The sequence below is a fragment of the Mixophyes fleayi genome, chromosome 4, assembly GCF_038048845.1.
Source record: "Mixophyes fleayi isolate aMixFle1 chromosome 4, aMixFle1.hap1, whole genome shotgun sequence".
Classification (NCBI taxonomy): Eukaryota; Metazoa; Chordata; class Amphibia; order Anura; family Limnodynastidae; genus Mixophyes; species Mixophyes fleayi.
This window is the reverse complement of record NC_134405.1, coordinates 19,978,815-20,006,541: the sequence shown is the minus strand read 5'-3', so window position 1 is coordinate 20,006,541 and position 27,727 is coordinate 19,978,815. Positions and strand designations below refer to the sequence as shown.

Sequence of the window (27,727 nt, the reverse complement as noted above, 5' to 3'; positions counted from 1 at the left end):
CAATCGTAGTCGTGCGAACCAGGGTCAAGTCGTGCACACAGGTCAGGTACCCAAAGAGCAATCAGAAGCGAAGTCAGGAAGCCAAAGGTGAAACCAGAAGATGCAGTCAAGCTAAGGGGTTATCCAGAAGCAGAGTCAGGAGAAGCCGGGTCAGAATCCAGGTGATCAGGCAGGATGCTTGGAAACGAGCCGGAACGCTGGAGCATTAGGGGACCTAGATACTCTGGCACCCACATGGTGCCAGGGGCTGCTTTACATAGTGTAGCCAGAAATCTGATTGGTGGCAGTAGGATCGGCGGTCAGCTGCTCCAATAGGAAGTAAGACAAAGCGTCCTGTTGCCTAGCAACGGGGATGCGAAAAGAGCTGCGCGCAAAGCGGGGCCAGAAGGAAGAAGCGGCAGCAGAACGCGCTGCTGACAAAGGAAGGCGACATAAAACAGACGCTCTTCTTGAATATAACCCACGATTTAACATCTACTAGAGATTGTTTATTTCTGATTATTATTGCCAAGATAAAATCATTGGACAAATATTAAACATTTGCTAGAACCTGTTATTTTTGAACCCCCTACTAGGCCCTTCCTTTCCTAAGAAATTCAGTTTAGCCATTATATACGTCCAAAAATGCATAAAGAAAACACATTTTAGCTGCCAACTTCCTTAGTCCTGAAACCAAGACACGCAACGGGTTGATTAATAGAAATCACTATGGGTTCCCCATATGCTGCTAATTTAATATTTACAAATTGACCAATATGACAGATAAGGCAGTCACCCCATGGACTCACTGATAGCTATGAAATTACATTTTTATTCTTTTACTTCTATGTGTAGTATTGTTATCTTTACACTATGTCTTTATTAATTCATTACAATACATTGATCCATTCAATACATTTTTAATATGTGAAATATGCCTGATACGTAAGGTTAATTGTTCTTATATCTTTGTTGCAGCAGACAGTGGCCCCTTCCCACGGTCATGGAGGATATACAGCTGCGGCTAGGATTACATAGCGGACGGGTAAGCCTCTTGGAGCATGTGGTGTATCATCTATGTAAGTTTATGCTAATAACGACGTGGGTACTGCCGTTGCGGAAGTAATGATGGGTGAAACGCGTAGAGTTAGAGTTCCACATCGCATTTTCTGATACACGCAACAGCTGCTGGTTACCCAGAGTCTTGTGAGCTGGTTTATCCGGTGACACCAAGGATTCAGGTTACTCTGTTGACATATAAAAGCACTGATCTGCGTGAGGTTTACAGTGTGAAGTGATCCAAGTGTCTGGGATCAAATTAATACCAGTGACAATAGATTTCTAGGCGTTCCCGATAAGGCCGTTGAGCTTTTACATTTGGTACGTGGCCAATCACTTACTCGTTTCGCCCTACAGGCGCCGTGCTTTGGGATGGAATTACAGCGGAGAGTCAGACAATGCAGAGCGTGTGTGGATATGATGATCACTTTATCACTGAGTGGTTATATTAGCAGATAGTGATACCCTGGTGAGACCAGTGGTCATGTCCCAGCTTAGTTACAGGGGACTGTAGGCCGTAGGGAGAATGAAGTGGCCATTTTGGTTGGGGGTCCATCATAATACTAAACTAACATTATTTCAACAAATCCAATATAAAATTCTACTAACATACAAGGCCGTCAACAAAATTGCACCAAAATACATTTCCTCACTTGTCTCAAAATATCTCCCAACTCGACACCTCCGTTCTGCACAAGATCTACGTCTCTCTTTCACTCTCATCACATCCTCCCATTCTCAGTTACAGGACTTTGTTCGGGCTGCACCCACTTTGTGGAATTCCCTCCCTCGCACAATGAGACTTTCCTCTAGTCTTTAAACCTTCAAGCGTTCTCTGAAAACCCACCACTTCAGGCAAGCTTATAATATTCCTCAGCCACCATCTTAACCTCACTACATGACCCTATTACCATCCTCTACACAGCTAACGCAAGTCAACAACCCTCTGACCAACATTGCTGTGTGACTGATCACACGCCCCACTCAATACTTTTACCTTTGCATTCCAGCTGGTCCATTGTGCAATATGATGTAGCACATGCCCTTGTGTTTCAAACTCCCATTGTCCTATAGATTGTAAGCTTGCGGGCACGGCCCTCTTACCTCTCTGTCTGTATGCATTACCCAGTATTGTTTTATTAATGTTTGTTCCCAATTGTAAAGCGCTACGGAATTTGCTGGCGCTATATAAATAAATGTTGATGATGATGAACATTATGCCAAGCTATGCATTAAGTCATAACCTCCATCTCAAATAGCTTTAGGTCGGTTCCAGAAAACTCTGCCTCTTAGCACTGGGGTCATGAGTTTGATTCCCGACCATGGCCTTATCTGTGGGGAGTTTGCATGTTCTCCTCGTGTTTGCGTGGGTTTCCTCCCACACTCCAAAATCATACTAGTAGGTTAATTGGCTGCTATTAAATTGACCTTAGTCTCTCTCGGTCTGTCTGTGTGTGTGTATGTTAGGAAATTTAGGCTGTATGCTACCACCCCTCCCTCTAGAATGTAAGCTCTCGCGATCAGGGTCCTCTCTACCTATTTTCCACTGTCTGACTCCCTCGTAGCTGTCATGTCTTTTGCTGCTTTTCGTGCGAGTCCCCACTCACACTCATCTGTGCTACTTATGTGCATTCCCTTATCTATTTGTTACTTCTGTATCTGGTGCTATGAAATGTGTGGCACCTTACAAATAAATAATAATAATAATAATAATTAAAAGCTCCAATGGGGCAGGGACTGATGTGAATGAGTGCTCTGTTCAGCGCTCCGGAATTAGTGGCGCTATATAAATAGCTGGTGATGATTGTATGTATATTAGGGTTTATGTCATTTCTTTTACCTCCAATGAATGGGTATTTTTCGATGCTTTATACTATATAAGTAATTATTCCCCCAAAAACAAATTTTCCAGTCCTTTGGCTGATTTGATTTCTGAAGTTAATTTAACAAAGCAGATTGTCCTTGTGACCTTAAAGGTATTTACTCCACCATCATCGGGGGCCTGGTTTAAAATTCAACATGTGACAGAATGCGGTAAAGATGGAAACGCGTCGAGCTCCATAGAGAATGATCACAGCCAATCATATTCCTAGGTCTGCGTTTTTGGAAAAGCCACATTGGCCCATAGTATATCTCCCAATATTTAAAAAATTGGGACAAAATAACCTCCACCAGATCTTCCCAAACACTTGCACTGTCCTCTTCTCTCCCAATCACGTCCGCTTTTTGGTGAAGCTACACCTATTTCCGTGTAAGCTGCACCCTATTGAGGTCCACGGATCCAGGATATCCCCCTCCAAAACTGGGGCGGTATGCTACAGAGTGACGTGGCATAAACATGTAGCAATCGTGTGGATTATTGCTGAATTAGGGCATTGTATTATTCCCTATAGATGGGACACGATGGGAATCTGAATAAGGGAGTCATGGGGCTGTTCTGGGGGGGTAGATTGAGTCAGCACAGAAATTAGGCCTTTGGGCAAAAATTGTAACCTCAGACCTGTATATGCTCTACGGCACCAGGCGCCCTCTCCCATTTACACAGTTCTTCTGCAAATCCCCACACAAAAAGCAGCGGACAGCATGTACTGAAGACATAACACCGAACTGTCCCGATTTTGGTGACAGCAATAAAAAAAAAAAACTATTATCGAAGCAATTTAGTAAAAAAAATAATCGCTGGGGCTCCTGAGCAGTAAGGGTTAACTTATCGTGTTGCCGACCTTGTCTCTGCAAAAGTGCACATGGGTGAGCCAGCCAACCTCTCCTCCACCTCTGATACCCTAGAGCAATAACTGTCAGTCAGCTTAAAGTAAAAGCAATATCTCAAGTTCTGTCATGGTATGGAAACCTTTACATATCTATATATGTTATTAGTTTAGCAGTCTGCTGTTTAAATAGCCTGTATAATCTCGGCTCCGCACTCAGGCTCTCAGACAATTGCCCTCCTGCCCCTCATCCCACAGCATTCTTTTGCTTACAGCAACGTGTGCAAACCTGCTCCTACAAAAGATGAGAATGAAACATATGTTTTTCAGTGTATTTATGGAACAACATGCAAACAGAAATAAATAAATAACACAATGTCTCAGATACAGCCGTCTGGTACGGATTAATACAGTTACAATACAGTTATAAAAATACATAAAGACTTCAGCGGGATGGTCCCGATTTTAGAGTTGTAGGGCTGCGGGTGGGAATGTTTGGGGGGGGGGGGGTATCTAATTGGCACACCCCCATTGTGTCCCGCTACCGGGGAGGCGCCGTATCGCCAAGATGCCTTTTGGCGTCTGCAGACGGCATTACCAGAACAGAAGCATTAAATAATTTAATCTTGACAGATTTTATGCAGTTCTGTTTATATTAGTCCTTTCTTTATAAAAAAAAATAAAAAGAGAAGAAGAAAATAAAAATGAAAAGTGGGAGGGGTCCTGACAACCGCTTTGTAGCGTTGGTTGTCAAGCGGTGGCCACTATGGGAAGTTTGCAGCACAGACCGGGATAATTGATACAGCGATATTTCCTAAACGACAGTTTTTTGAACAATATTAACTTTATTTTGAAAAAAATAAAATAAAAAATGTTTTGGGTGGCATGGTACATTTTCTCCAGCTTCTCACCAACCACTTCATCTTAGACACATACTTCATGTATCCAACAGCGCTAGACCACAGCCCGCTCCCAGTAGTTCAGGTGTCACCATTAGTGAGGTGATGGTGCAGGGTTGTGGAGACTCCGCATTCAGCATAAGAGTAGCGTCTTGTGCAGTTACGTTTTCTACTCTTTACCGGACAAGACGGACACATTTATGTCTCTTTTTCTCCCGGCAGCCTCGGTGAGCTGAGAAGCGCACTCCTTGTTCTACTCTATCTGCTGGGTGTATTTAGGAAGGACAAAGGGACCTACTGCCGGCATAAAGGGGAGCCTTCTGCAAGCGTTATGGCTTGTTATCACATCACCATATACATCAGAGGGTTACTGATGGCAACAACATCTGTTCTCCCAAGTGTTCCTCACATGGAAACTATTTAAAAAAAATATATATATTATATTTTAATTAAACTAACCCAAATTCAGTTCTGTTGCACATGTGAGAGCCGGCTCACACATACACTACTACTACGGTACTGGGTCACTGTCATCCTGCAGGGGGAGGGGCAGACTCATAGCTCCCTTCTGTCTGTGTCACTGTGTTACCCTGTAGGGTTAGGGACAGACTCATAGCTGCCTTCTGTCTGTCTGTCACTGTGTTACCCTGGAGGGGAGGGACAGACTCATAGCTCCCTTCTGTCTCTGTCACTGTGTCACCCTGCAGGGTTAGGGACAGACTCATAGCTGCCTTCTGTCTGTGTCAGCCTGCAGGGGGAGGGACAGACTCATAGCTCCTTTCTGTCTGTGTCACTGTGTCACCCTGCAGGGTGAGGGACAGACTCATAGCTGCCTTCTGTCTGTCTGTCACTGTGTTACCCTGGAGGGGGAGGGACAGACTCATAGCTGCCTTCTGTCTCTGTCACTGTCACCCTGCAGGAGGAGGGACAGACTCATAGCTCTCTTCTGTCTGTGTCACCCTGCAGGAGGAGGGACAGACTCATAGCTCCCTTCTGTCTGTGTCACCCTGCAGGGGGAGGGACTGATTCATAGCGCCCTTCTGTCTGTGTCATCCTGCAGGGGGAGGGACTGCTTCTTATCCCTCTTTGTTTTGTGTCATCCTGCGGTCATTGGAACACATTTATAGCCGGATAGTTCAGATATTTCTGTAGGCTGCCAGTCCTGTGGCGGGTTGAAGTGATAATGTTTCATAGTGATGTTATTCATAGCCTGACGAAACCAAGGAAGGTTCCTTGGCCGCTGGAATCCAGACTGGCATTCATCCGGGGTATTATCAGTGTGATGGTGCTTCCCTTGTGCAGCGAGAAGACTCCTAAAGGGCAGAGAACAGGAGAACTCAAAGGTGATGTAGGCACCTCTATCAACAGTATAGCTCTTTAAACGGATAGGGCTTGTCCCCGCAATTGCGATCTAAAATGTTAACACTGCGTTTAAATTTTAGAACTCAGCGCGACCTATTCCCATGCATTAACGCGCTATTCATTGTATTGGCAATGCATGGAAAGCTCTTAGTAATGCATTAAAAAGGAAATCCGATGTCCCAGCACATATGTGTGAACGAGCCCTTACACTCATCATAATGCATTGAATGGCCTACGCAGGGAACTTATGGAACCCAAGCGGTTTACTGTGCTCTTCTGAAACCTCATACTCTTCAACGTCTGCATGGGTGGCCTTCCCAACGTCTAAAGGGCCGTACATTACTTTCAGAATGCCGTTCACAGTGGAGCTTTACAAGTCAACGATAATGACAATAACGGCTGTACCGTATCCTTGACCCGCTGTAACATATATATTTCACTGTGGTTTGGTAAGAACCTTACCGGAAGTGTAGCAAGTGTTATACGCCAAACTCTCGTTCCTCGGCATACTCTGCACGCATCTGAGAAGAACCTTGCTGCCTCCGGGATCCCCGTCTGTCCTGCTCAGGACTATGTGGCCCATTGTGAAGGTATTATCTCTGTAAAACACCTAGGAAGGAGGAGAGAGAGAGATATCGTAAAGACGAGCAGAGATGACGTCCGACCCTACGTGGACGTAGGAAAGAGAGCGAGGTTGTCTGACCTGGCTGTATATAGAGTATATCCCAGAATGCTTCACTCTCACACTGGTGCCTTGGACCTGCAGAGATTTCCCCCTTTGAAGAGACACCTTCCAGGAGATTTCCGTGAAGTCCTCGGCGACTATAAATAATGGGTGGAAGGAGGAGAAACACGATCAGACAGAAGAGTTGGCTTACAGACATGGCATGTTATAGGGCATCATTTGCAGTGAGCCGCAGAATCATTAGTTGCGATAGTGTTGGCAACATGCGCTGGCGGGATAGTCAATGAAGATGGCAGGTAAGAAGATAGGAAGCCGTTTAGTGCAGAGCTTGGATGATGAGGACTGGTCTTTGGGGTATGAATATCAGAGGGCGAGAAGCCCTACGACTACATGATCGTACTTCTGACTACATAATGCCAACATGTGGGATTCTATTTCACTGAGATAACAGAAGAGAATGCTTTATTATTGGAATAAAGCCTTTTGATTTTTTTTTTTTAATGTTGTCACACTGTCACACTTCTGGTGATGCACACACGAACACCTTGCTTTTATTCTCCTAACATAAAGTTGGACACATTTTCTTGTGATCCTAATGCTCCCTAGACACCGGCCACTGTCTGGCATCGGTCACAGATTACAAAAGAAAAAGACAAGTTTAAATAGTTTACAGTCCTCACACAGTCCTAACTTGATGGACAGATGACACTCCCTCCGTGGCTTTAAAAAGGAGTTCTCTGCAGGTGTTCTGTTTGATTGCAGACACACCCTGCCAGCTGGCTGCTAGCTGTGGAAAGAGATGCTTGTAAACCTCAATATGCAAGTTAAATCAGACACTTTACCGTTTCCTTGATTGTCTTGTGACTTGTGACTTGGATCCTTGCTCAGACATTCAGCTATCTGATAGTATGATAGTTTTAGGGACTGCATCCTGTGATCTCTCAGCGGTGGTCTAAGTGCCCTTACATGGTCATCTGGTGAAGACTGAGAGAGCCAATGACCCAGTGCCCCGAAGCAGCCGGCTCCAACCACCGGGGCCACAGAGGATCCATAGGTCCTTACCCTGAGTATGATGCCAGCAGGTTGCAGAAATCCAGGCACGATAATTAGTGAGGCAGCGTGGAGTGATCACATCCCTTATTAATGACTACCTCCTGGAGAATGTCGGGAGATAAGCTGAAGACATGTTTAATAGCAAGGAAGGGTAGCTAGGATTAGAGAGGTAAATGCAAGCAAATAATTGTAGGAGTGAAGAGGGAATCTCACCATTAGAGAATAATGACTGAGGTACCAGATGAAGGAGAGAGCGATTTTCTGAAAGAGACAGCGGAATATATTGTGAGACTGCATATGTGTCTTCCCTACATACTAAGACACACATCGGGGAGCTATGAGTCTGTCCCTCCCTCTGCAGGGTGACACAGACAGAAGGGAGCTATGAATCTGTTCCTCCCCCGGCAGGGTGACAGACAGAAAGAAGCTATGAATCTGTCCCTCCCCCTGCAGGGTGACACAGAGAGAAGGGAGCTATAAATCTGTCCCTCCCCCTCCAGGGAGACAGAAAGAAAGAAGCTATGAATCTGTCCCTCCCCCTGCAGGGTGACAGACAGAAAGGAGCTATGAGTCTGTCCCTTCCCCTGCAGGCTGACACAGACAGAAGGGAGCTATGAGTCTGTCCTTCCCCCTGCAGGGTGACACAATGACAGAGATAGAAGGGAGCTATGAGTCTGTCCCTCCCCCTGCAGGGTAACACAGACAGAAGGGAGCTATGAGTCTGTTCCTCCCCCTTCAGAGTGACACAGACAGAAGGGAGCGATAATCCTGTCTCTCCCCCTGCAGGGTAACACAGACAGAAGGGAGCTATGAGTCTGTTCCTTCCCCTTCAGAGTGACACAGACATAAGGGAGCTATGAGTCTGCCCCTCCCCCTGCAGGGTGACACAGACAGAAGGGAGCTATGAGTCTGTCCCTCCCCCTGCAGGGTGACACAGTGACACAGACAGAAGGGAGCTATGAGGCTGTCCCTCCCCCTGCAGGGTGACACAGTGACACAGACAGAAGGGAGCTATGAGTCTGTCCCTCCCCCTGCAGGGTGATACAGACAGAAGGGAGCTATGAGTCTGTCTCTCCCCCTGCAGGGTGACACAGTGACAGTCAGAAGGGAGCTATGAGTCTGTCCCTCCCCCTGCAGGGTGACAGTCAGAAGAGAGTTATGAGTCTGTCCCTCCCCCTGCAGGGTGACACAACTATGGTATTACATTTTAAAGAGACTACATTTACACAGATAACGTCCAAGTGGAGCACAGTTTATTGCAGTGAGAGAGGCCACTATTGCTAATGATTCAGTGGAGAATATTTGGTTGCTTATGAAGATCTTCAATTAGTTTTGGTGTAATTGTCCTGGTTTATTTAAGTTGATTGGAAATAAACCCAAAACATTGTGTACCATGATACGAGCTGTCTGTTCTGTAGGCCATGTCCCTAACAATGTGCCATGATCCTGGGCTATTGACTCTGGCACTATAACCAGGAAACAGACTTCTGTGGAAAATAGATAGATGTATTATCTGTAATACAATGCATATTGCTGGCATTGTCCCTGATTGTTGCACAATCCCTACTCTGTGCCAAGGGGAGAAATCACCTGACTGGGTGCAGAGGGTAGAGCGAGGGGGGGGGGGGGAGGATGGGCTGCAGGGGGTGAGTCTATGGATAGCACGCTCCCCATCTCACCGCTGTGTCTATGGTCTCTGGTTCCTGGGAGGTCTCTCTTCTGACGCGGGTATGCTGGTGTCTCACACAGCTGTCTCACCTGTGGAATAAATGTATTCACAACTAAATTGAATGGTTGGATAATGCTCTCATGCTTTATAGTTGCTGTAATTGTTATCTATCTCATATATATATATATATATATATATATAATTATTTTATATCCATCTCACATATCTATCTATCTATCTATCTATCTATCTATCTATCTATCTATCTATCTATCTATCTATCTTTTTGGTTCAGAGCTGGGGCGGTCAGTTAGATTAACAATGAGAAATAAGAGCTCCTCTCTGGTGCGGTCAGTCAATCAGTCCTTCGATAGCACATTCAGCTGACTGTTATTATTATTATTATTATTATTATTATTATTATTATTATTATTATTATTATTATTATTGTAGATTTGTCTAAGGCGCCACAGTTTTCTGCAGTACCATACAGTAGGGAAAACAGTACATACATCATCATCATCACCATTTATTTATATAGCGCCACTAATTCCGTAGCGCTGTACAGAGAACTCACTCACATCAGTCCCTGCCCCATTGGGGCTTACAGTCTAAATTCCCTAACACACACACACACACAGACACACACACACACAGACTAGGGTCAATTTGTTAGCAGCCAATTAACCTACCACTATGTTTTTGGAGTGTGGGAGGAAACCAGAGCACCTGGAGGAAACCCACGCAAACACGGGGAGAACATACAAACTCCACACAGATAAGGCCATGGTTGGGAATCGAACTCATGACCCCAGTGCTGTAAGGCAGAAGTGCTAACCACTTGGCCACCGTGCTGCCCATAAAACAGGAACATACATAAAACAAGGACACAGTGGCTCAGTGGTTAGCACTTCTACCTCACAGCACTGGGGTCATGAGTTCGATTCCCAACCATGGCCTTATCTGTGTGGAGTTTGTATGTTCTCCCCGTGTTTGCGTGGGTTTCCTCCGGGTGCTCTGGTTTCCTCCCACACTCCAAAAACATAGTGGTAGGTTAATTGGCTGCTATCAAATTGACACTAGTCTCTCTCTGTCTGTGTGTGTATGTTAGGGATTTTAGACTGTAAGCTCCAATGCGGCAGGGACTGATGTGACAAAGGCTATGGAGGACCCTGCTCATTAGAGAGCTTACATTTTACGTGGAAGAGGGCAGAACTAAAACAAGAGGAGTAAATGTGGCCTAGAGTGGAGATTGGGATAGTTGTGAGGGTGCGTTAGTGTGAATAGTATCATCAGGAATAAGGTCACCTATAAAAAAGAGATGGGTTTTTAGAGAACGTCTAAAGATTTGAAGGCTGTGGGAAAGTGTAACTAGGCATGGTAGGGAATTCCCTAAGTGGGGAGCAGCACAGGAGAAGTCTTGTAGAGAGGTGGTTACCAGAGACGAGACAAGGCGTAGGTCAGAGGTAGATCTAAGAGGGCGAGAGGGACTGTATTTTAATATGGGATTTTTGATGTATACAGGGATATTGTTGTTGAGGGCTTTGTAGGTACGGGTAAGTAATTTGAATTTGATTCTGGAGGACACAGGGAGCCAGTGTAGAGATTTGCAAAGTGGTGCAGCAGATGTGGAGCCGTGAGAGAGTAAGATCAGTCTTGCAGCAGCATTTAGGGTGGATTGAAATGTGGATATATGGGTGTCTGAAATGCCAGTTAGCAGGAGGTTGCAATAGTCAAGATGGGAGATGGTGAGAGAATGGATAAGAGTTTTGGTAGTGCGTATTCTGCCAATGTTTTTAAGGTGGAATCAACGGGACTGGAGAAAGTCTGGATGTGAGGAATAAAGCAGAGGGCAGAGTCAAGTGTGACACCCAGGCAGTGGGCTTGAGAGACTGAGGAAATTGTGGTGTTATTGACAGTGAGGGAGATTTGAGGGGAGGAGGTGATTCTGGCAGGAGGGACGATAATGAGCTCAGTTTTGGATATGTTGAGCTGTGGGTAGCATTGGGACATCCATCTGGAGATAGCTGAAAGATAGTTGGTTACACAAGAAAATACAGAAGGGGAGAGGTCAGGGGAAGAGCTATAGATTTGGGTGTCATCAACTTAGAGGTAGTACTGGAGGCTGAATGAGCGAATTAGTGCCCCAAGAGGAGAGGTGTTCAATGAAAAACGTAAAGGGGATGGAAATGTGCCAGTGGAGAGACACAGGTTGAAAAGGTGAGTTAGAGGTGGAGGAGAGGGAGCGGAGAAGTTGGGATGGAATAGGATCGAGTGGACAGGTTGTAGGGTGAGATGATGAGATGAGTGCAGAGACTTCGTCTTCAGTTACTAGAGAGAATCAATTAGGGGTGTGTTAGGGAGTGTAGGTTTCGGTGGGTAGACTGGGTGGAGTTAGTGGAATTTGGAATGAGGAAACATCTTGTCGAATGGTGTCGATTTTGTTTTAAGGGTACTTAGGTGTTGTTATGCATGTGTGTATTTGGGTGCAGGGGGAAGGGCATGAGGTAAGGTGAGGCTGAAGGAAAGGAGGTTGTGGTTAGAGTGGGAAGGTTAAATTGGAGAAACTAGAGATGGAGCAGTCAAGGGACTGCCCATCACAGTGGGAGAGACCAAAGGAGGAAGTAAGTGAAAGAAGTTTAGTGTCAGAAGAGGCCGTGGGATTATCAATGGGAATGTTGAAATCGCCTAGTATGAGAGTAGGCAGGTCACAGGACAGGAAATAAGTGAGCCAGGCTGCAAAGTTGTTAAAGAATTGGGAAACTGGACCGGTGGGGGGGGGATAAATGACAGCAACACGAAGGTGGAGAGGATAAAATAGACAAATAGTGTGGACTACAAAGGAAGAGAATCAGAGGGAGGGTTCAGAGGTTATGACTTGGAAGGTGCAGCTTGGAGAGAGTAGAAGGCCTACTCCACCACCTTGTCTGTTTCTAGGTCTGGGAGTCTAGCTGAGGGAGAGTCCCCCAAAGGAGAGAGCTGCAGGGGATGTAGTGTCAGAGGAGGTGAGACAACTTTCTGCAATGACCAGAGGTTGAGGGATTTAAAAATGAATATATCATGGATGGATGTAAGTTTGGTACAAACAGATCTGGTGTTCCATAGTGCACAGGAGAAGGGAAGAGAGTGTAGTGGAGATATGTGGATAAGGTTGGTGGGATTGAAAGTATGGGATGGTTGGAAAGGTTTGGGTGGAAGGAGGAGCGTGAGCAGATAATGGGGATTGTATAGGCCCAGGGTTATGTGAGATGTCACCAGAAGCCATGAGAAGGAGCAGGGTCAAGAAGAGGACATGGGAGGAGGATTTGTGGGTGTGAGGTGTATTTCTGTTTATGTAGGCTGGTGAGTGTGGTGTGTGCAGGAGAGGAAACAGTTCATGTGTACAGACTAGCGAGGAGGGAAGTAGTGAAGGGGAAATCATAATTGGGGAGGGAGGAATAGGATGATGGAGAAAGAAGAGGAGTTTAAAGAGAATTGTTGTGATAGTAAATAGGGGAAGGTGTAAATTGAGTAGGTGCATGATGGATAGATGTGAATGAGTGTGTATTAGCTGTGGTAGATAATGAGAGAATGGAAAGGAACAATTATATTATATAATATATAAAAAGAAAAGGACTATCCAGATTCTTGAGAGACAAGTCTGATTCTCATGTCATGCTGGGGATGTAATGTCCTTTGTCTGTTTAGAGTGTAATAGAATTATTTTGTGCTCAAATCCAGTGGTCATGTCATGTTGGAGTTATAGGTGCTGATTCATTAGGGCACGTATCTGCTGATTTTGAGCGTATGGCTATGCAAAATCACTCCGCGCTCTGAACCGGCAGATACGGCTGGTAAAAAAACAGCCCTTTTCCGTGCGGCAGCACACAGAAAGGGCACTTACTACAGCCTCCGAAGAAGGGCAGTGATCGAGGAGGGGAAGGGGTGTTTGGCCATAGTGCCATAGTGACTGTACAGTGTGGGCGTGACAAACTCGAATGCACACAGCCACGGCAGCAGCAAGCTCTACGGTCATGGAAGTAACCCTGTCTGTCTGCCGTACATCTTGGTCCAGCTCTAGGGCTAGTCTAAGTTAGCCGCCGAGTGTTAGATTTAACAAAAAGTGTTGGGTCCTCCCCTCCTAATGCTATTAACCCTAGTGCTACCAGGCTAGTGCTGGTTTCTTCTTAATCGGGGAGGAAAAAAAGACGGGGTTCCACACGATGTCACAGAAATCAGCACTAGGCCAACCAGCCGGAGTTTTTGGCACTATAAGAAGGGGGCACGCGGCAGGGGTCCCCCTGCCATAACAACAATACCATTCCAGGCTGTTCATCACAGGGCTGGATTCCCTAGGGAGTGGGGTCCGCAAAAAAATCCCCCCAGCCCTATACTGAAAGCACTAGAACTTTTCCTACATGGATGTAGTTTAAAAAGTGAAGTCAAATTAAGAAAAAGTGTAAAACACCATTTAGTTTGTGGACCTTCAAGTCCCAGCCAGCCAATACCATCTGGGGGTAAATGTATGAAGCTCCGGGTTCTTCAACACCCGCGAGTTCGGCGTCTTTAGCGCTTAAATTTAAAGCAGCGCTGCCTTGTAAAGGGAAGTTTCCCTTTACAAGCTTCATACCTCCTGATGTCTTCATCTGTAAGGGATCCAATCTTGTAAGCGTTTACTCCATTAGGCTTGAAAAAAAAAATAATCATAAAATTCCAATGGTCCTGTTGCTGTCCAAAAAAATAACATTCCAGGTCCTGAAGTAGTCCATCAATAAAAAAAAAATATTCCAAATGTGCTTGAAAACAATATTCTTTCTTCAGTCAAAATAACCCTATAATATTCCAACAGGCTTTGGCTTGGAAAAACAATAAATCCTTAGCAATGACCGCATTATGGTCTTCTATGGAAGACCATCCGCCGAAGAATGAAGTATAAACCGACACAAAGTCTATTTGTACTGTAGGGGGTTTTAACGCAATGTCATGGGAAACCCCTTAGTGATTCATTAGGGCACACATTCTGATCCGTGGCCTGTTAAATTCGGGCACAGGGCTGCTGTAGTACACAGGTGTTGCAGGTAAGTATGTACCTGTCAGCGCCTGCTGAGCCGGCGGATCAGGCGGCATTACAGCTCCATGACTCACCAACTCTATAAAGTGTTAAAAACAGATTAAAAAAAAAAAAAAGTTGGTGCCCCCCCCCCCAAGCCCTGTAGTGTCCTATGTCTGTATACAGTGTAATAGAATTGTATTATGATCATGTCCAGTGGTCAGGTCATGTTGGGGGTGTAGTGTCCTATGTCTGTATAGAGGGTAATAGAATTGTATTATATGATCATTTCCAGTGGTCAGGTCATGTTGGGGGTGTAGTGTCCTATGTCTGTATAGAGTGTAATAGAATTGTATTATGATCATGTGCAGTGGTCAGGTCATGTTGGAGGTGTAGTGTCCTATGTCTGTATACAGTGTAACTGGAATTGTCCAGTGGTCAGGTCATGTTGGGGGTGAAGTGTCCTATGTCTGTATAGAGTGTAATAGATTTGTATTATGATCATGTCCAGTGGTCAGGTCATGTTGGGGGTGTAGTGTCCTATGTCTGTATAGTATATAATAAAATATCTAATATATAAATGTCTAGTGGCGTCTGTCTGTGTGTGTGTGAAAAAAATAAAACCGAGCTGCAGCGCCACCTGCTGGGCAGAGTTATACACTGACCTACTAAATTCTTAGTGTGTGTGGGAAAAAAAATTCAAAAAGGGCTGAAATTTGGTAGGGCTCAAACTCATTTTCGTGAGGTAGTTTTACCTCATGAACACACATGTGTAGAGGTGTGCGTTAGTGTGTGTGTGTGTGTGTGTGTGTGTGTGGAAAAAACTATTTTCTCAGAAAGGGCTCATCTAATTGACCTGAAATTTGGTATACTGACATTATTTGACAAAAAAATTAGAATAGTCAAGTCAGTTAACTTCCATCATCCCTTCCCCCCGTGGGAGGGGTAGTAAAGGCTAAATTTACGAGTTGAGAGGTCAAACTCATTTTCGTGAGGTAATTTTACCTCATGAACACACATTAAAAAGGCCGCTTGCGTCGGGAAGTAACGCTCTTCCCCTGAGGAGGCCTGGGCTAGGCCCAAATGCATGACAAGAACCTTTTTAAGACCTTAAGTAGCTTGATTTGACTAGAATGCATGAGTATCATGCACGGGTTAACTTGTAAATATATATGTATTTATACACATTATACCCTGTTCTCCTTTAACATTGTCAGTACTAGAAAGATTCAGGGAAAATATTTGCAAAGAGAATACGCTTAGACCTTGCATTTAAAGGATGCTAATTATAACCTCTAGGGGATTCATGTCTGATGATGTCTTGTGTTATTCAAGATTCAATCAGTAGAGAATTTGGGATCTGAGAATCTGTGTTACTTTCACTATGTTACCTAAATATAATACTTCTATATAGTAATCAAACTTTGTGCACTTGGATAGAGTAATATCACCAGCTAATGTCATTTATTATTGGATCTAATGATAAGTATAAAAGCCAGTGTCAACTCAACAAGCTGATGGTTTTGAAATTTTTGAATGTATTGTCCTGGATTTTCTGCACTAGTTCTTCAAGCTTGTACCTGTTTGATCACCTGCAATCGAAGATAAGTAAACAATCTATCTCTTTAATCATTGCCTCTGTATCGATTCTTATTCCTTCTCCCAGTCAATATTTCACGATTGTACAGCCTAACCTCAATCTAAATGAAACAAAAACAGTCCCTCCTCCTCTTTATTTCATTTCCCTCCCTCAGCTTTCTTTCCTCTTTCAGTACACATATCTGCTCACTGAGCCCTATTCTATGCTGCTGCTGGATGTGGTCATGCACTTTTACAATCCTTAGGGGGATGATCACAAACTCGGTGCAACCACCACACAAACCCTCCCTTCTCCCCAGCCTACAACCTCTGAGGTGACCGACACATGCCAAGTCCCTCTTCCATTACTTGGTCAGTATCTTTCCGCAAATTCAAGTCCATCCTGATTCTTCTCCCAACTGGTGGTCACCCAACACCTTCTATTTTTATGTCTACTCAAACGCTCTTAACTGTAGGAGACTACCATTGAATGCAGTGTGCTAACCGGGCTGCAGTGTAATATTTATGAAAGACTGGCATACCCTGGGCACCTGAACCCGTTAACCTTTGGAGGAAGAGAGCCTGAATCAATGGTTTTATACCAGACCAGATAAACCGCATTAACAATTTTTACAGGGAAGAGAGAACCTTGGTGGCAATTCTGATAAACTACGGAAGATGTATAATAACCTCGGGAGGACATTCTTCTTCTTTTTCAAAGTGATTCGACCAATCCCGGAGTGATAATTAGACCTCTCCAAGAGGTCAGATATATTTTATTACTGATGGGGTTACTTTGCGGTCTGGTCTGTTGGGGGGGGGGGGGGGGGAAGGTTGAAATGGGATGTTCTTCTTGCAGAATTTATCCTTCTTTCTCACCATTAGTTCTTTTTTCTCTGCGGGGGTTGAAGAAGTCTAATATCTCTCTCTTTTTTCTCTCCGCTGCATTTATTTAAGAATGTGATGATGCCAAAAATCGCTGAATGAAAGCATTTGGTAGTGAGATCATGGGATTTGTTATGGTAAGGTTGATGTCGTTAGCGCAGAGAGCTATTGGTTTAGTATGTATGTACATCAACTGCTGCCACTCTCATCCTCTCCGAATCTGAACCTCAGCTCATTCATTTGTACTTCTCATCTGTGCTTCTTTTTTTTTTTTTTTTTTTAAATGTTTGTAACAGGAATTTGTTGTCTATTGCTATAATCTGTGTTGAGTTGCTGATCAGTGAAGCATTTTTTATGACACTGGCCTGGCACTCCTCTAGCCTGAATAAGACATATAGAGGCATATTCAATTAGGTCCGGCGCTCGCAATCACGCGCGGCTGTGCATGTAAAGGGACAATACGGAACCGCAACATTGAGGATTTCCCTTTGCAACCCTATGGAGTGTGCACGGAAACCTGCAGTGTTGCGGTAACAGGGCTTGTGTAGCGGCGGAGTGCCAGGCCTAATTGAATATGCCCCATAGTTGTTCACCCTTCTCTGATCAGCTGAGTAATAAGGACAGATGTAACTTGTTCTGAAATCAGCAGCACTATATTTAATGTACTGTTTACAAACTCCAGTTAAACTACTCTGATCAAACATTGAACAACAATTGGAGACATCCAGAAATAAGCTACATCTCCTACAACAACTCATCTCTTCTTCTCTAACTGCACTGGACATTTTAACTAAGTATTTTTTGCTTATTTGCCTCAGTTTCCTGCCCTTTATGCTTAAATCGCAATATTTAATAAATTGCTTTTACTTGCTCTCCTTTCATGGCATTATCAATAGGACTATATCATCCTTCAACCTTCCTACAACACAGACCTTTGTCCACATCGCCCCCTCACTACTCCACTCGCCTCTAGTTAAGAGTTATGAACTTTTCTCTATATTCACTAACTGGAACAGCCTCATCCTGTCGCAGGAAAATAAAAGCTCACACATCTCACAATCATCTTTCTTTCTATTAGCTGGTGATATATTACTTAATCTAGGTCCCCGTCCCCCCCCCACATCCCTCATACATGTGTATGAGAACACTAGTGAAATCCAGCAAACCTCAAATACATCACCTGTCTCCTGCCTCTTCCAAAATCCTTAAAATGTGCCCTTTGGAATGTACGCTCTTTGTAGCAAATTTACCTCCGTACACAATATCTTCCTTTCAAGCAACCTCAACCTTCTGGCAATAACAGAAACATGGCTCACGCAATCAGACACTGTCTCACCGGCAGCCCTTTCACATGGTGGTCTCCATGTCAGGCTTCTAAATCTCTTCTCAACCCTCCCAGCCAAACTCTCCGCTTACTGTCAGTGCCCAGGATCTTGCTTCTACTTCAAAGACAAGATTGATAAAAACCAGCTCAATTTCTTCCGGGCACCCGCCGACACCTTCTCATTTAATCCCACAAATCGAGATGAAGAGTCATTGAGGCACGTGACTAGCGTACTGCCTGCAAATAGGTTCTGATTACGCCCGTAGGTCTCAAGATCCTTCTTGACTACCGGGTGTATTTTGAAACCTCTCCCTGCTCTACTACACAGGATGCTGCAGGATACGTTCATACCTGTCATCTCCTGCAGCAGCCTGCGGGTCCGTTACAGCCGTTGGACCCGCAGGTTATATAAAATAGTTAAAAAACAGACTTCAAAAAAACTTGTGTAGGATCCCCCCCCTCCAAAAACTATTAACCCTTGTGCTACGAGCCTAGTGCTGGTAGTCACAAACTGCTGCCACTCTCACTGTGTGTCTACTCCCTGCACCACACTGCTGCCGATTTCACTGTGTCTCTACTCCCTGCACCACACTGCTGCCGATTTCACTGTGTCTCTACTCCCTGCACCACACTGCTGCTGCTCTCACTGTGTGTCTCTACTCCCTGCACCACACTGCTGCTGCTCTCTCTGTGTCTCTACTCCCTGCACCACACTGCTGCCGCTCTCACTGTGTGTCTACTCCCTGCACCACACTGCTGCTGCTCTCACTGTGTATCTCTACTCCCTGCACCACACTGCTGCCACTCTCACTGTGTCTCTACTCCCTGCACCACACTGCTGCTGCTCTCACTGTGTGTCTCTACTCCCTGCACCACACTGCTGCTGCTCTCTCTGTGTCTCTACTCCCTGCACCACACTGCTGCCGCTCTCACTGTGTGTCTACTCCCTGCACCACACTGCTGCTGCTCTCTCTGTGTCTCTACTCCCTGCACCACACTGCTGCCGCTCTCACTGTGTCTCTACTCCCTGCACCACACTGCTGCCGCTCTCACTGTGTGTCTACTCCCTGCACCACACTGCTGCCCTCTCACTGTGTGTCTCTACTCCCTGCACCACACTGCTGCCGCTCTCTCTGTGTCTCTACTCCCTGCACCACACTGCTGCTGCTCTCACTGTGTGTCTCTACTCTCTGCACCACACTGCTGCCACTCTCACTGTGTCTCTACTCCCTGCACCACACTGCTGCCGCTCTCACTGTGTGTCTCTACTCCCTGCACCACACTGCTGCCGCTCTCACTGTGTCTCTACTCCCTGCACCACACTGCTGCCACTCTCACTGTGTGTCTACTCCCTGCACCTCACTGCTGCCGCTCTCTCTGTGTGTCTACTCCCTGCACCACACTGCTGCCGCTCTCACTGTGTCTCTATTCCCTGCACCACACTGCTGCTGCTCTCACTGTGTGTCTCTACTCTCTGCACCACACTGCTGCCACTCTCACTGTGTGTCTACTCCCTGCACCACACTGCTGCTGCTCTCACTGTGTGTCTCTACTCCCTGCACCACACTGCTGCTGCTCTCACTGTGTCTCTACTCCCTGCACCACACTGCTGCCGCTCTCACTGTGTCTCTACTCCCTGCACCACACTGCTGCCACTCTCACTGTGTGTCTACTCCCTGCACCTCACTGCTGCCGCTCTCTCTGTGTGTCTACTCCCTGCACCACACTGCTGCCACTCTCACTGTGTCTCTACTCCCTGCACCACACTGCTGCCACTCTCACTGTATGTCTACTCCCTGCACCTCACTGCTGCCGCTCTCTCTGTGTCTCTACTCCCTGCACCACACTGCTGCCGCTCTCACTGTGTCTCTACTCCCTGCACCACACTGCTGCTGCTCTCACTGTGTCTCTACTCCCTGCACCACACTGCTGCCACTCTCACTGTGTGTCTACTCCCTGCACCTCACTGCTGCTGCTCTCACTGTGTCTCTACTCCCTGCACCACACTGCTGCCGCTCTCACTGTGTCTCTACTCCCTGCACCACACTGCTGCCGCTCTCACTGTGTGTCTACTCCCTGCACCTCACTGCTGCCGCTCTCTCTGTGTGTCTACTCCCTGCACCACACTGCTGCCGCTCTCACTGTGTCTCTACTCCCTGCACCACACTGCTGCCACTCTCACTGTGTCTCTACTCCCTGCACCACACTGCTGCCACTCTCACTGTGTCTCTACTCCCTGCACCACACTGCTGCCACTCTCACTGTGTCTCTACTCCCTGCACCACACTGCTGCCACTCTCACTGTGTCTCTACTCCCTGCACCACACTGCTGCCGCTCTCACTGTGCCTCTACTCCCTGCACCACACTGCTGCCGCTCTCACTGTGTCTCTACTCCCTGCACCACACTGCTGCCACTCTCACTGTGTCTCTACTCCCTGCACCACACTGCTGCCACTCTCACTGTGTCTCTACTCCCTGCACCACACTGCTGCCGCGCTCTCACTGTGTGTCTCTACTCCCTGCACCACACTGCTGCCGCTCTCACTGTGTCTCTACTCCCTGCACCACACTGCTGCCGCTCTCACTGTGTGTCTCTACTCCCTGCACCACACTGCTGCCGCTCTCACTGTGTGTCTCTACTCCCTGCACCACACTGCTGCTGCTCTCACTGTGTCTCTACTCCCTGCACCACACTGCTGCCACTCTCACTGTGTGTCTACTCCCTGCACCACACTGCTGCCGCTCTCACTGTGTGTCTACTCCCTGCACCACACTGCTGCCGCTCTCACTGTGTCTCTACTCCCTGCACCTCACTGCTGCCGCTCTCTCTGTGTCTCTACTCCCTGCACCACACTGCTGCCACTCTCACTGTGTGTCTACTCCCTGCACCACACTCCTGCTGCTCTCACTGTGTGTCTCTACTCCCTGCACCACACTGCTGCCGCTCTCGCTGTGTCTCTACTCCCTGCACCACACTGCTGCTGCTCTCACTGTGTCTCTACTCCCTGCACCACACTGCTGCCGCTCTCACTGTGTCTCTACTCCCTGCACCACACTGCTGCCACTCTCACTGTGTCTCTACTCCCTGCACCACACTGCTGCCACTCTCACTGTGTCTCTACTCCCTGCACCACACTGCTGCCACTCTCACTGTGTCTCTACTCCCTGCACCACACTGCTGCCGCTCTCACTGTGCCTCTACTCCCTGCACCACACTGCTGCCGCTCTCACTGTGTCTCTACTCCCTGCACCACACTGCTGCCACTCTCACTGTGTGTCTACTCCCTGCACCACACTGCTGCCACTCTCACTGTGTGTCTACTCCCTGCACCACACTGCTGCCGCTCTCACTGTGTGTCTCTACTCCCTGCACCACACTGCTGTCACTCTCACTGTGTGTCTACTCCCTGCACCACACTGCTGCCGCTCTCACTGTGTCTCTACTCCCTGCACCACACTGCTGCCGCTCTCACTGTGTCTCTACTCCCTGCACCTCACTGCTGCCGCTCTCTCTGTGTCTCTACTCCCTGCACCACACTGCTGCCACTCTCACTGTGTGTCTACTCCCTGCACCACACTGCTGCTGCTCTCACTGTGTCTCTACTCCCTGCACCACACTGCTGCCGCTCTCACTGTGTCTCTACTCCCTGCACCACACTGCTGCCACTCTCACTGTGTGTCTACTCCCTGCACCTCACTGCTGCCGCTCTCTCTGTGTGTCTACTCCCTGCACCACACTGCTGCCGCTCTCTCTGTGTCTCTACTCCCTGCACCACACTGCTGCTGCTCTCACTGTGTCTCTACTCCCTGCACCACACTGCTGCCGCTCTCACTGTGTCTCTACTCCCTGCACCACACTGCTGCCACTCTCACTGTGTCTCTACTCCCTGCACCACACTGCTGCCACTCTCACTGTATGTCTACTCCCTGCACCTCACTGCTGCCGCTCTCTCTGTGTCTCTACTCCCTGCACCACACTGCTGCCGCTCTCACTGTGTCTCTACTCCCTGCACCACACTGCTGCTGCTCTCACTGTGTCTCTACTCCCTGCACCACACTGCTGCCACTCTCACTGTGTGTCTACTCCCTGCACCTCACTGCTGCTGCTCTCACTGTGTCTCTACTCCCTGCACCACACTGCTGCCGCTCTCACTGTGTCTCTACTCCCTGCACCACACTGCTGCCGCTCTCACTGTGTGTCTACTCCCTGTACCTCACTGCTGCCGCTCTCTCTGTGTGTCTACTCCCTGCACCACACTGCTGCCGCTCTCACTGTGTCTCTACTCCCTGCACCACACTGCTGCCGCTCTCACTGTGTCTCTACTCCCTGCACCACACTGCTGCCACTCTCACTGTGTCTCTACTCCCTGCACCACACTGCTGCCACTCTCACTGTGTCTCTACTCCCTGCACCACACTGCTGCCACTCTCACTGTGTCTCTACTCCCTGCACCACACTGCTGCCGCTCTCACTGTGCCTCTACTCCCTGCACCACACTGCTGCCGCTCTCACTGTGTCTCTACTCCCTGCACAACACTGCTGCCACTCTCACTGTGTCTCTACTCCCTGCACCACACTGCTGCCACTCTCACTGTGTCTCTACTCCCTGCACCACACTGCTGCCGCTCTCACTGTGTGTCTCTACTCCCTGCACCACACTGCTGCTGCTCTCACTGTGTCTCTACTCCCTGCACCACACTGCTGCCGCTCTCACTGTGTGTCTACTCCCTGCACCACACTGCTGCTGCTCTCACTGTGTGTCTACTCCCTGCACCACACTGCTGCCGCTCTCACTGTGTGTCTACTCCCTGCACCACACTGCTGCCGCTCTCTCTGTGTCTCTACTCCCTGCACCACACTGCTGCCACTCTCACTGTGTCTCTACTCCCTGCACCACACTGCTGCCACTCTCACTGTGTCTCTACTCCCTGCACCACACTGCTGCCGCTCTCACTGTGTGTCTCTACTCCCTGCACCACACTGCTGCTGCTCTCACTGTGTCTCTACTCCCTGCACCACACTGCTGCCACTCTCACTGTGTGTCTACTCCCTGCACCACACTGCTGCCGCTCTCACTGTGTGTCTACTCCCTGCACCACACTGCTGCCGCTCTCACTGTGTCTCTACTCCCTGCACCTCACTGCTGCCGCTCTCTCTGTGTCTCTACTCCCTGCACCACACTGCTGCCACTCTCACTGTGTGTCTACTCCCTGCACCACACTCCTGCTGCTCTCACTGTGTGTCTCTACTCCCTGCACCACACTGCTGCCGCTCTCGCTGTGTCTCTACTCCCTGCACCACACTGCTGCTGCTCTCACTGTGTCTCTACTCCCTGCACCACACTGCTGCCGCTCTCACTGTGTCTCTACTCCCTGCACCACACTGCTGCCACTCTCACTGTGTCTCTACTCCCTGCACCACACTGCTGCTGCTCTCACTGTGTGTCTACTCCCTGCACCACACTGCTGCCGCTCTCACTGTGTGTCTACTCCCTGCACCACACTGCTGCCGCTCTCACTGTGTCTCTACTCCCTGCACCACACTGCTGCTGCTCTCACTGTGTGTCTCTACTCCCTGCACCACACTCCTGCTGTTCTCACTGTGTTTCTACTCCCTGCACCACACTGCTGCTGCTCTCACTGTGTGTCTACTCCCTGCACCACACTGCTGCCGCTCTCACTGTGTGTCTACTCCCTGCACCTCACTGCTGCCGCTCTCACTGTGTCTCTACTCCCTGCACCTCACTGCTGCCGCTCTCACTGTGTCTCTACTCCCTGCACCACACTCCTGCTGTTCTCACTGTGTGTCTACTCCCTGCACCACACTGCTGCCGCTCTCACTGTGTCTCTACTCCCTGCACCTCACTGCTGCCGCTCTCACTGTGTCTCTACTCCCTGCACCACACTGCTGCTGCTCTCACTGTGTGTCTCTACTCCCTGCACCACACTGCTGCCACTCTCACTGTGTGTCTACTCCCTGCACCACACTGCTGCCACTCTCACTGTGTGTCTACTCCCTGCACCACACTGCTGCCACTCTCACTGTGTCTCTACTCCCTGCACCTCACTGCTGCCGCTCTCACTGTGTGTCTACTCCCTGCACCTCACTGCTGCCGCTCTCTCTGTGTGTCTACTCCCTGCACCACACTCCTGCTGCTCTCACTGTGTGTCTCTACTCCCTGCACCACACTGCTGCCGCTCTCTCTGTGTGTCTACTCCCTGCACCACACTCCTGCTGCTCTCACTGTGTCTCTACTCCCTGCACCACACTGCTGCCGCTCTCACTGTGTCTCTACTCCCTGCACCACACTGCTGCCGCTCTCACTGTGTCTCTACTCCCTGCACCTCACTGCTGCCGCTCTCTCTGTGTCTCTACTCCCTGCACCACACTGCTGCCGCTCTCTCTGTGTCTCTACTCCCTGCACCACACTGCTGCCGCTCTCACTGTGTGTCTACTCCCTGCACCACACTGCTGCCGCTCTCTCTGTGTCTCTACTCCCTGCACCACACTGCTGCCACTCTCACTGTGTGTCTCTACTCCCTGCACCACACTGCTGCCGCTCTCACTGTGTCTCTACTCCCTGCACCACACTGCTGCCACTCTCACTGTGTGTCTACTCCCTGCACCACACTGCTGCCGCTCTCACTGTGTCTCTACTCCCTGCACCTCACTGCTGCCGCTCTCTCTGTGTCTCTACTCCCTGCACCACACTGCTGCCGCTCTCTCTGTGTCTCTACTCCCTGCACCACACTCCTGCCGCTCTCTCTGTGTCTCTACTCCCTGCACCACACTGCTGCTGCTCTCACTGTGTGTCTCTACTCCCTGCACCACACTGCTGCCACTCTCACTGTGTGTCTACTCCCTGCACCACACTGCTGCCACTCTCACTGTGTGTCTCTACTCCCTGCACCACACTGCTGCCGCTCTCACTGGGTGTCTCTACTCCCTGCACCACACTGCTGCCACTCTCACTGTGTGTCTCTACTCCCTGCACCACACTGCTGCTGCTCTCACTGTGTCTCTACTCCCTGCACCACACTGCTGCCACTCTCACTGTGTGTCTACTCCCTGCACCACACTGCTGCCACTCTCACTGTGTGTCTACTCCCTGCACCACACTCCTGCCGCTCTCTCTGTGTCTCTACTCCCTGCACCACACTGCTGCCACTCTCACTGTGTGTCTACTCCCTGCACCACACTGCTGCTGCTCTCTTTGTGTCTCTACTCCCTGCACCACACTGCTGCCACTCTCACTGTGTGTCTACTCCCTGCACCACACTACTGCCACTCTCACTGTGTGTCTACTCTCTGCACCACACTCCTGCCGCTCTCTCTGTGTCTCTACTCCCTGCACCACACTGCTGCCACTCTCACTGTGTGTCTACTCCCTGCACCACACTACTGCCACTCTCACTGTGTGTCTACTCCCTGCACCACACTCCTGCCGCTCTCTCTGTGTCTCTACTCCCTGCACCACACTGCTGCCACTCTCACTGTGTGTCTACTCCCTGCACCACACTGCTGCCGCTCTCTCTGTGTCTCTACTCCCTGCACCACACTGCTGCCGCTCTCACTGTGTCTCTACTCCCTGCACCACACTGCTGCTGCTCTCACTGTGTCTCTACTCCCTGCACCACACTGCTGCTGCTCTCACTGTGTCTCTACTCCCTGCACCACACTGCTGCCGCTCTCACTGTGTGTCTCTACTCCCTGCACCACACTGCTGCTGCTCTCACTGTGTCTCTACTCCCTGCACCACACTGCTGCTGCTCTCACTGTGTGTCTACTCCCTGCACCACACTGCTGCCGCTCTCTTTGTGTCTCTACTCCCTGCACCACACTGCTGCTGCTCTCACTGTGTGTCTCTACTCCCTGCACCACACTGCTGCTGCTCTCACTGTGTCTCTACTCCCTGCACCACACTGCTGCCGCTCTCACTGTGTGTCTCTACTCCCTGCACCACACTGCTGCCGCTCTCTCTGTGTCTCTACTCCCTGCACCACACTGCTGCCGCTCTCTCTGTGTCTCTACTCCCTGCACCACACTGCTGCCGCTCTCACTGTGTCTCTACTCCCTGCACCACACTGCTGCCGCTCTCACTGTGTGTCTACTCCCTGCACCACACTGCTGCTGCTCTCACTGTGTCTCTACTCCCTGCACCACACTGCTGCCGCTCTCACTGTGTGTCTACTCCTGCACCACACTGCTGCCGCTCTCTCTGTGTGTCTACTCCCTGCACCACACTGCTGCCGCTCTCACTGTGTCTCTACTCCCTGCACCACACTGCTGCCGCTCTCTCTGTGTCTCTACTCCTGCACCACACTGCTGCCGCTCTCTTTGTGTCTCTACTCCCTGCACCACACTGCTGCCGCTCTCTCTGTGTCTCTACTCCCTGCACCACACTGCTGCCGCTCTCTCTGTGTCTCTACTCCCTGCACCACACTGCTGCCGCTCTCACTGTGTCTCTACTCCCTGCACCACACTGCTGCTGCTCTCACTGTGTCTCTACTCCCTGCACCACACTGCTGCTGCTCTCACTGTGTCTCTACTCCCTGCACCACACTGCTGCCGCTCTCACTGTGTGTCTCTACCTCCCTGCACCACACTGCTGCCGCTCTCTCTGTGTCTCTACTCCCTGCACCACACTGCTGCCGCTCTCACTGTGTCTCTACTCCCTGCACCACACTGCTGCTGCTCTCACTGTGTCTCTACTCCCTGCACCACACTGCTGCTGCTCTCACTGTGTGTCTACTCCCTGCACCACACTGCTGCCGCTCTCACTGTGTCTCTACTCCCTGCACCACACTGCTGCCGCTCTCTCTGTGTCTCTACTCCCTGCACCACACTGCTGCCGCTCTCACTGTGTCTCTACTCCCTGCACCACACTGCTGCTGCTCTCACTGTGTCTCTACTCCCTGCACCACACTGCTGCTGCTCTCACTGTGTCTCTACTCCCTGCACCACACTGCTGCCGCTCTCACTGTGTGTCTCTACTCCCTGAACCACACTGCTGCTGCTCTCACTGTGTCTCTACTCCCTGCACCACACTGCTGCTGCTCTCACTGTGTGTCTACTCCCTGCACCACACTGCTGCCGCTCTCTTTGTGTCTCTACTCCCTGCACCACACTGCTGCTGCTCTCACTGTGTGTCTCTACTCCCTGCACCACACTGCTGCTGCTCTCACTGTGTCTCTACTCCCTGCACCACACTGCTGCCGCTCTCACTGTGTGTCTCTACTCCCTGCACCACACTGCTGCCGCTCTCACTGTGTCTCTACTCCCTGCACCACACTGCTGCCGCTCTCTCTGTGTCTCTACTCCCTGCACCACACTGCTGCCATTCTCACTGTGTCTCTACTCCCTGCATCACACTGCTGCCGCTCTCACTGTGTGTCTACTCCCTGCACCACACTGCTGCTGCTCTCACTGTGTCTCTACTCCCTGCACCACACTCCTGCTGCTCTCACTGTGTCTCTACTCCCTGCACCACACTGC

The 27,727-nt window shown here is 49.1% G+C and overlaps 2 protein-coding genes across 4 annotated transcripts in view; one reads left to right on the top strand and one right to left on the bottom strand.

Annotated features, from left to right (window-relative positions):
* Positions 1-967: 967 nt before the first annotated feature.
* RANGRF (RAN guanine nucleotide release factor) overlaps positions 968-27,727 on the top strand; it is a 105,828-nt gene continuing 79,068 nt past the window's right edge. Inside the window, exon 1 of the mRNA XM_075206421.1 lies at positions 968-1,024. The gene's annotated coding sequence lies outside the window, so the exon portion shown is untranslated. The remainder of the gene's footprint in view (positions 1,025-27,727) is intronic.
* Positions 4,065-27,727, bottom strand: part of TNFSF13 (TNF superfamily member 13) — a 42,052-nt gene continuing 18,389 nt past the window's right edge. The window contains exons 2-7 of one of the 3 annotated variants that reach the window (XR_012691141.1): positions 9,425-9,503; positions 7,959-8,006; positions 6,711-6,829; positions 6,470-6,617; positions 5,626-5,958; positions 4,065-5,524 (exon numbers count right to left, since the gene is read on the bottom strand). Coding sequence is in view for 2 of the 3 variants with exons in the window: in XM_075206417.1 (XP_075062518.1) it covers positions 5,849-5,958; positions 6,470-6,617; positions 6,711-6,829; positions 7,959-8,006; positions 9,425-9,503 (504 nt within the window). In the remaining variant the exon portion in view is untranslated. Of the gene's footprint in view, positions 5,959-6,469; positions 6,618-6,710; positions 6,830-7,958; positions 8,007-9,424; positions 9,504-27,727 lie in introns of all 3 variants that reach the window. The other 2 variants (XM_075206417.1, XM_075206419.1) reach the window with 2 other exon arrangements.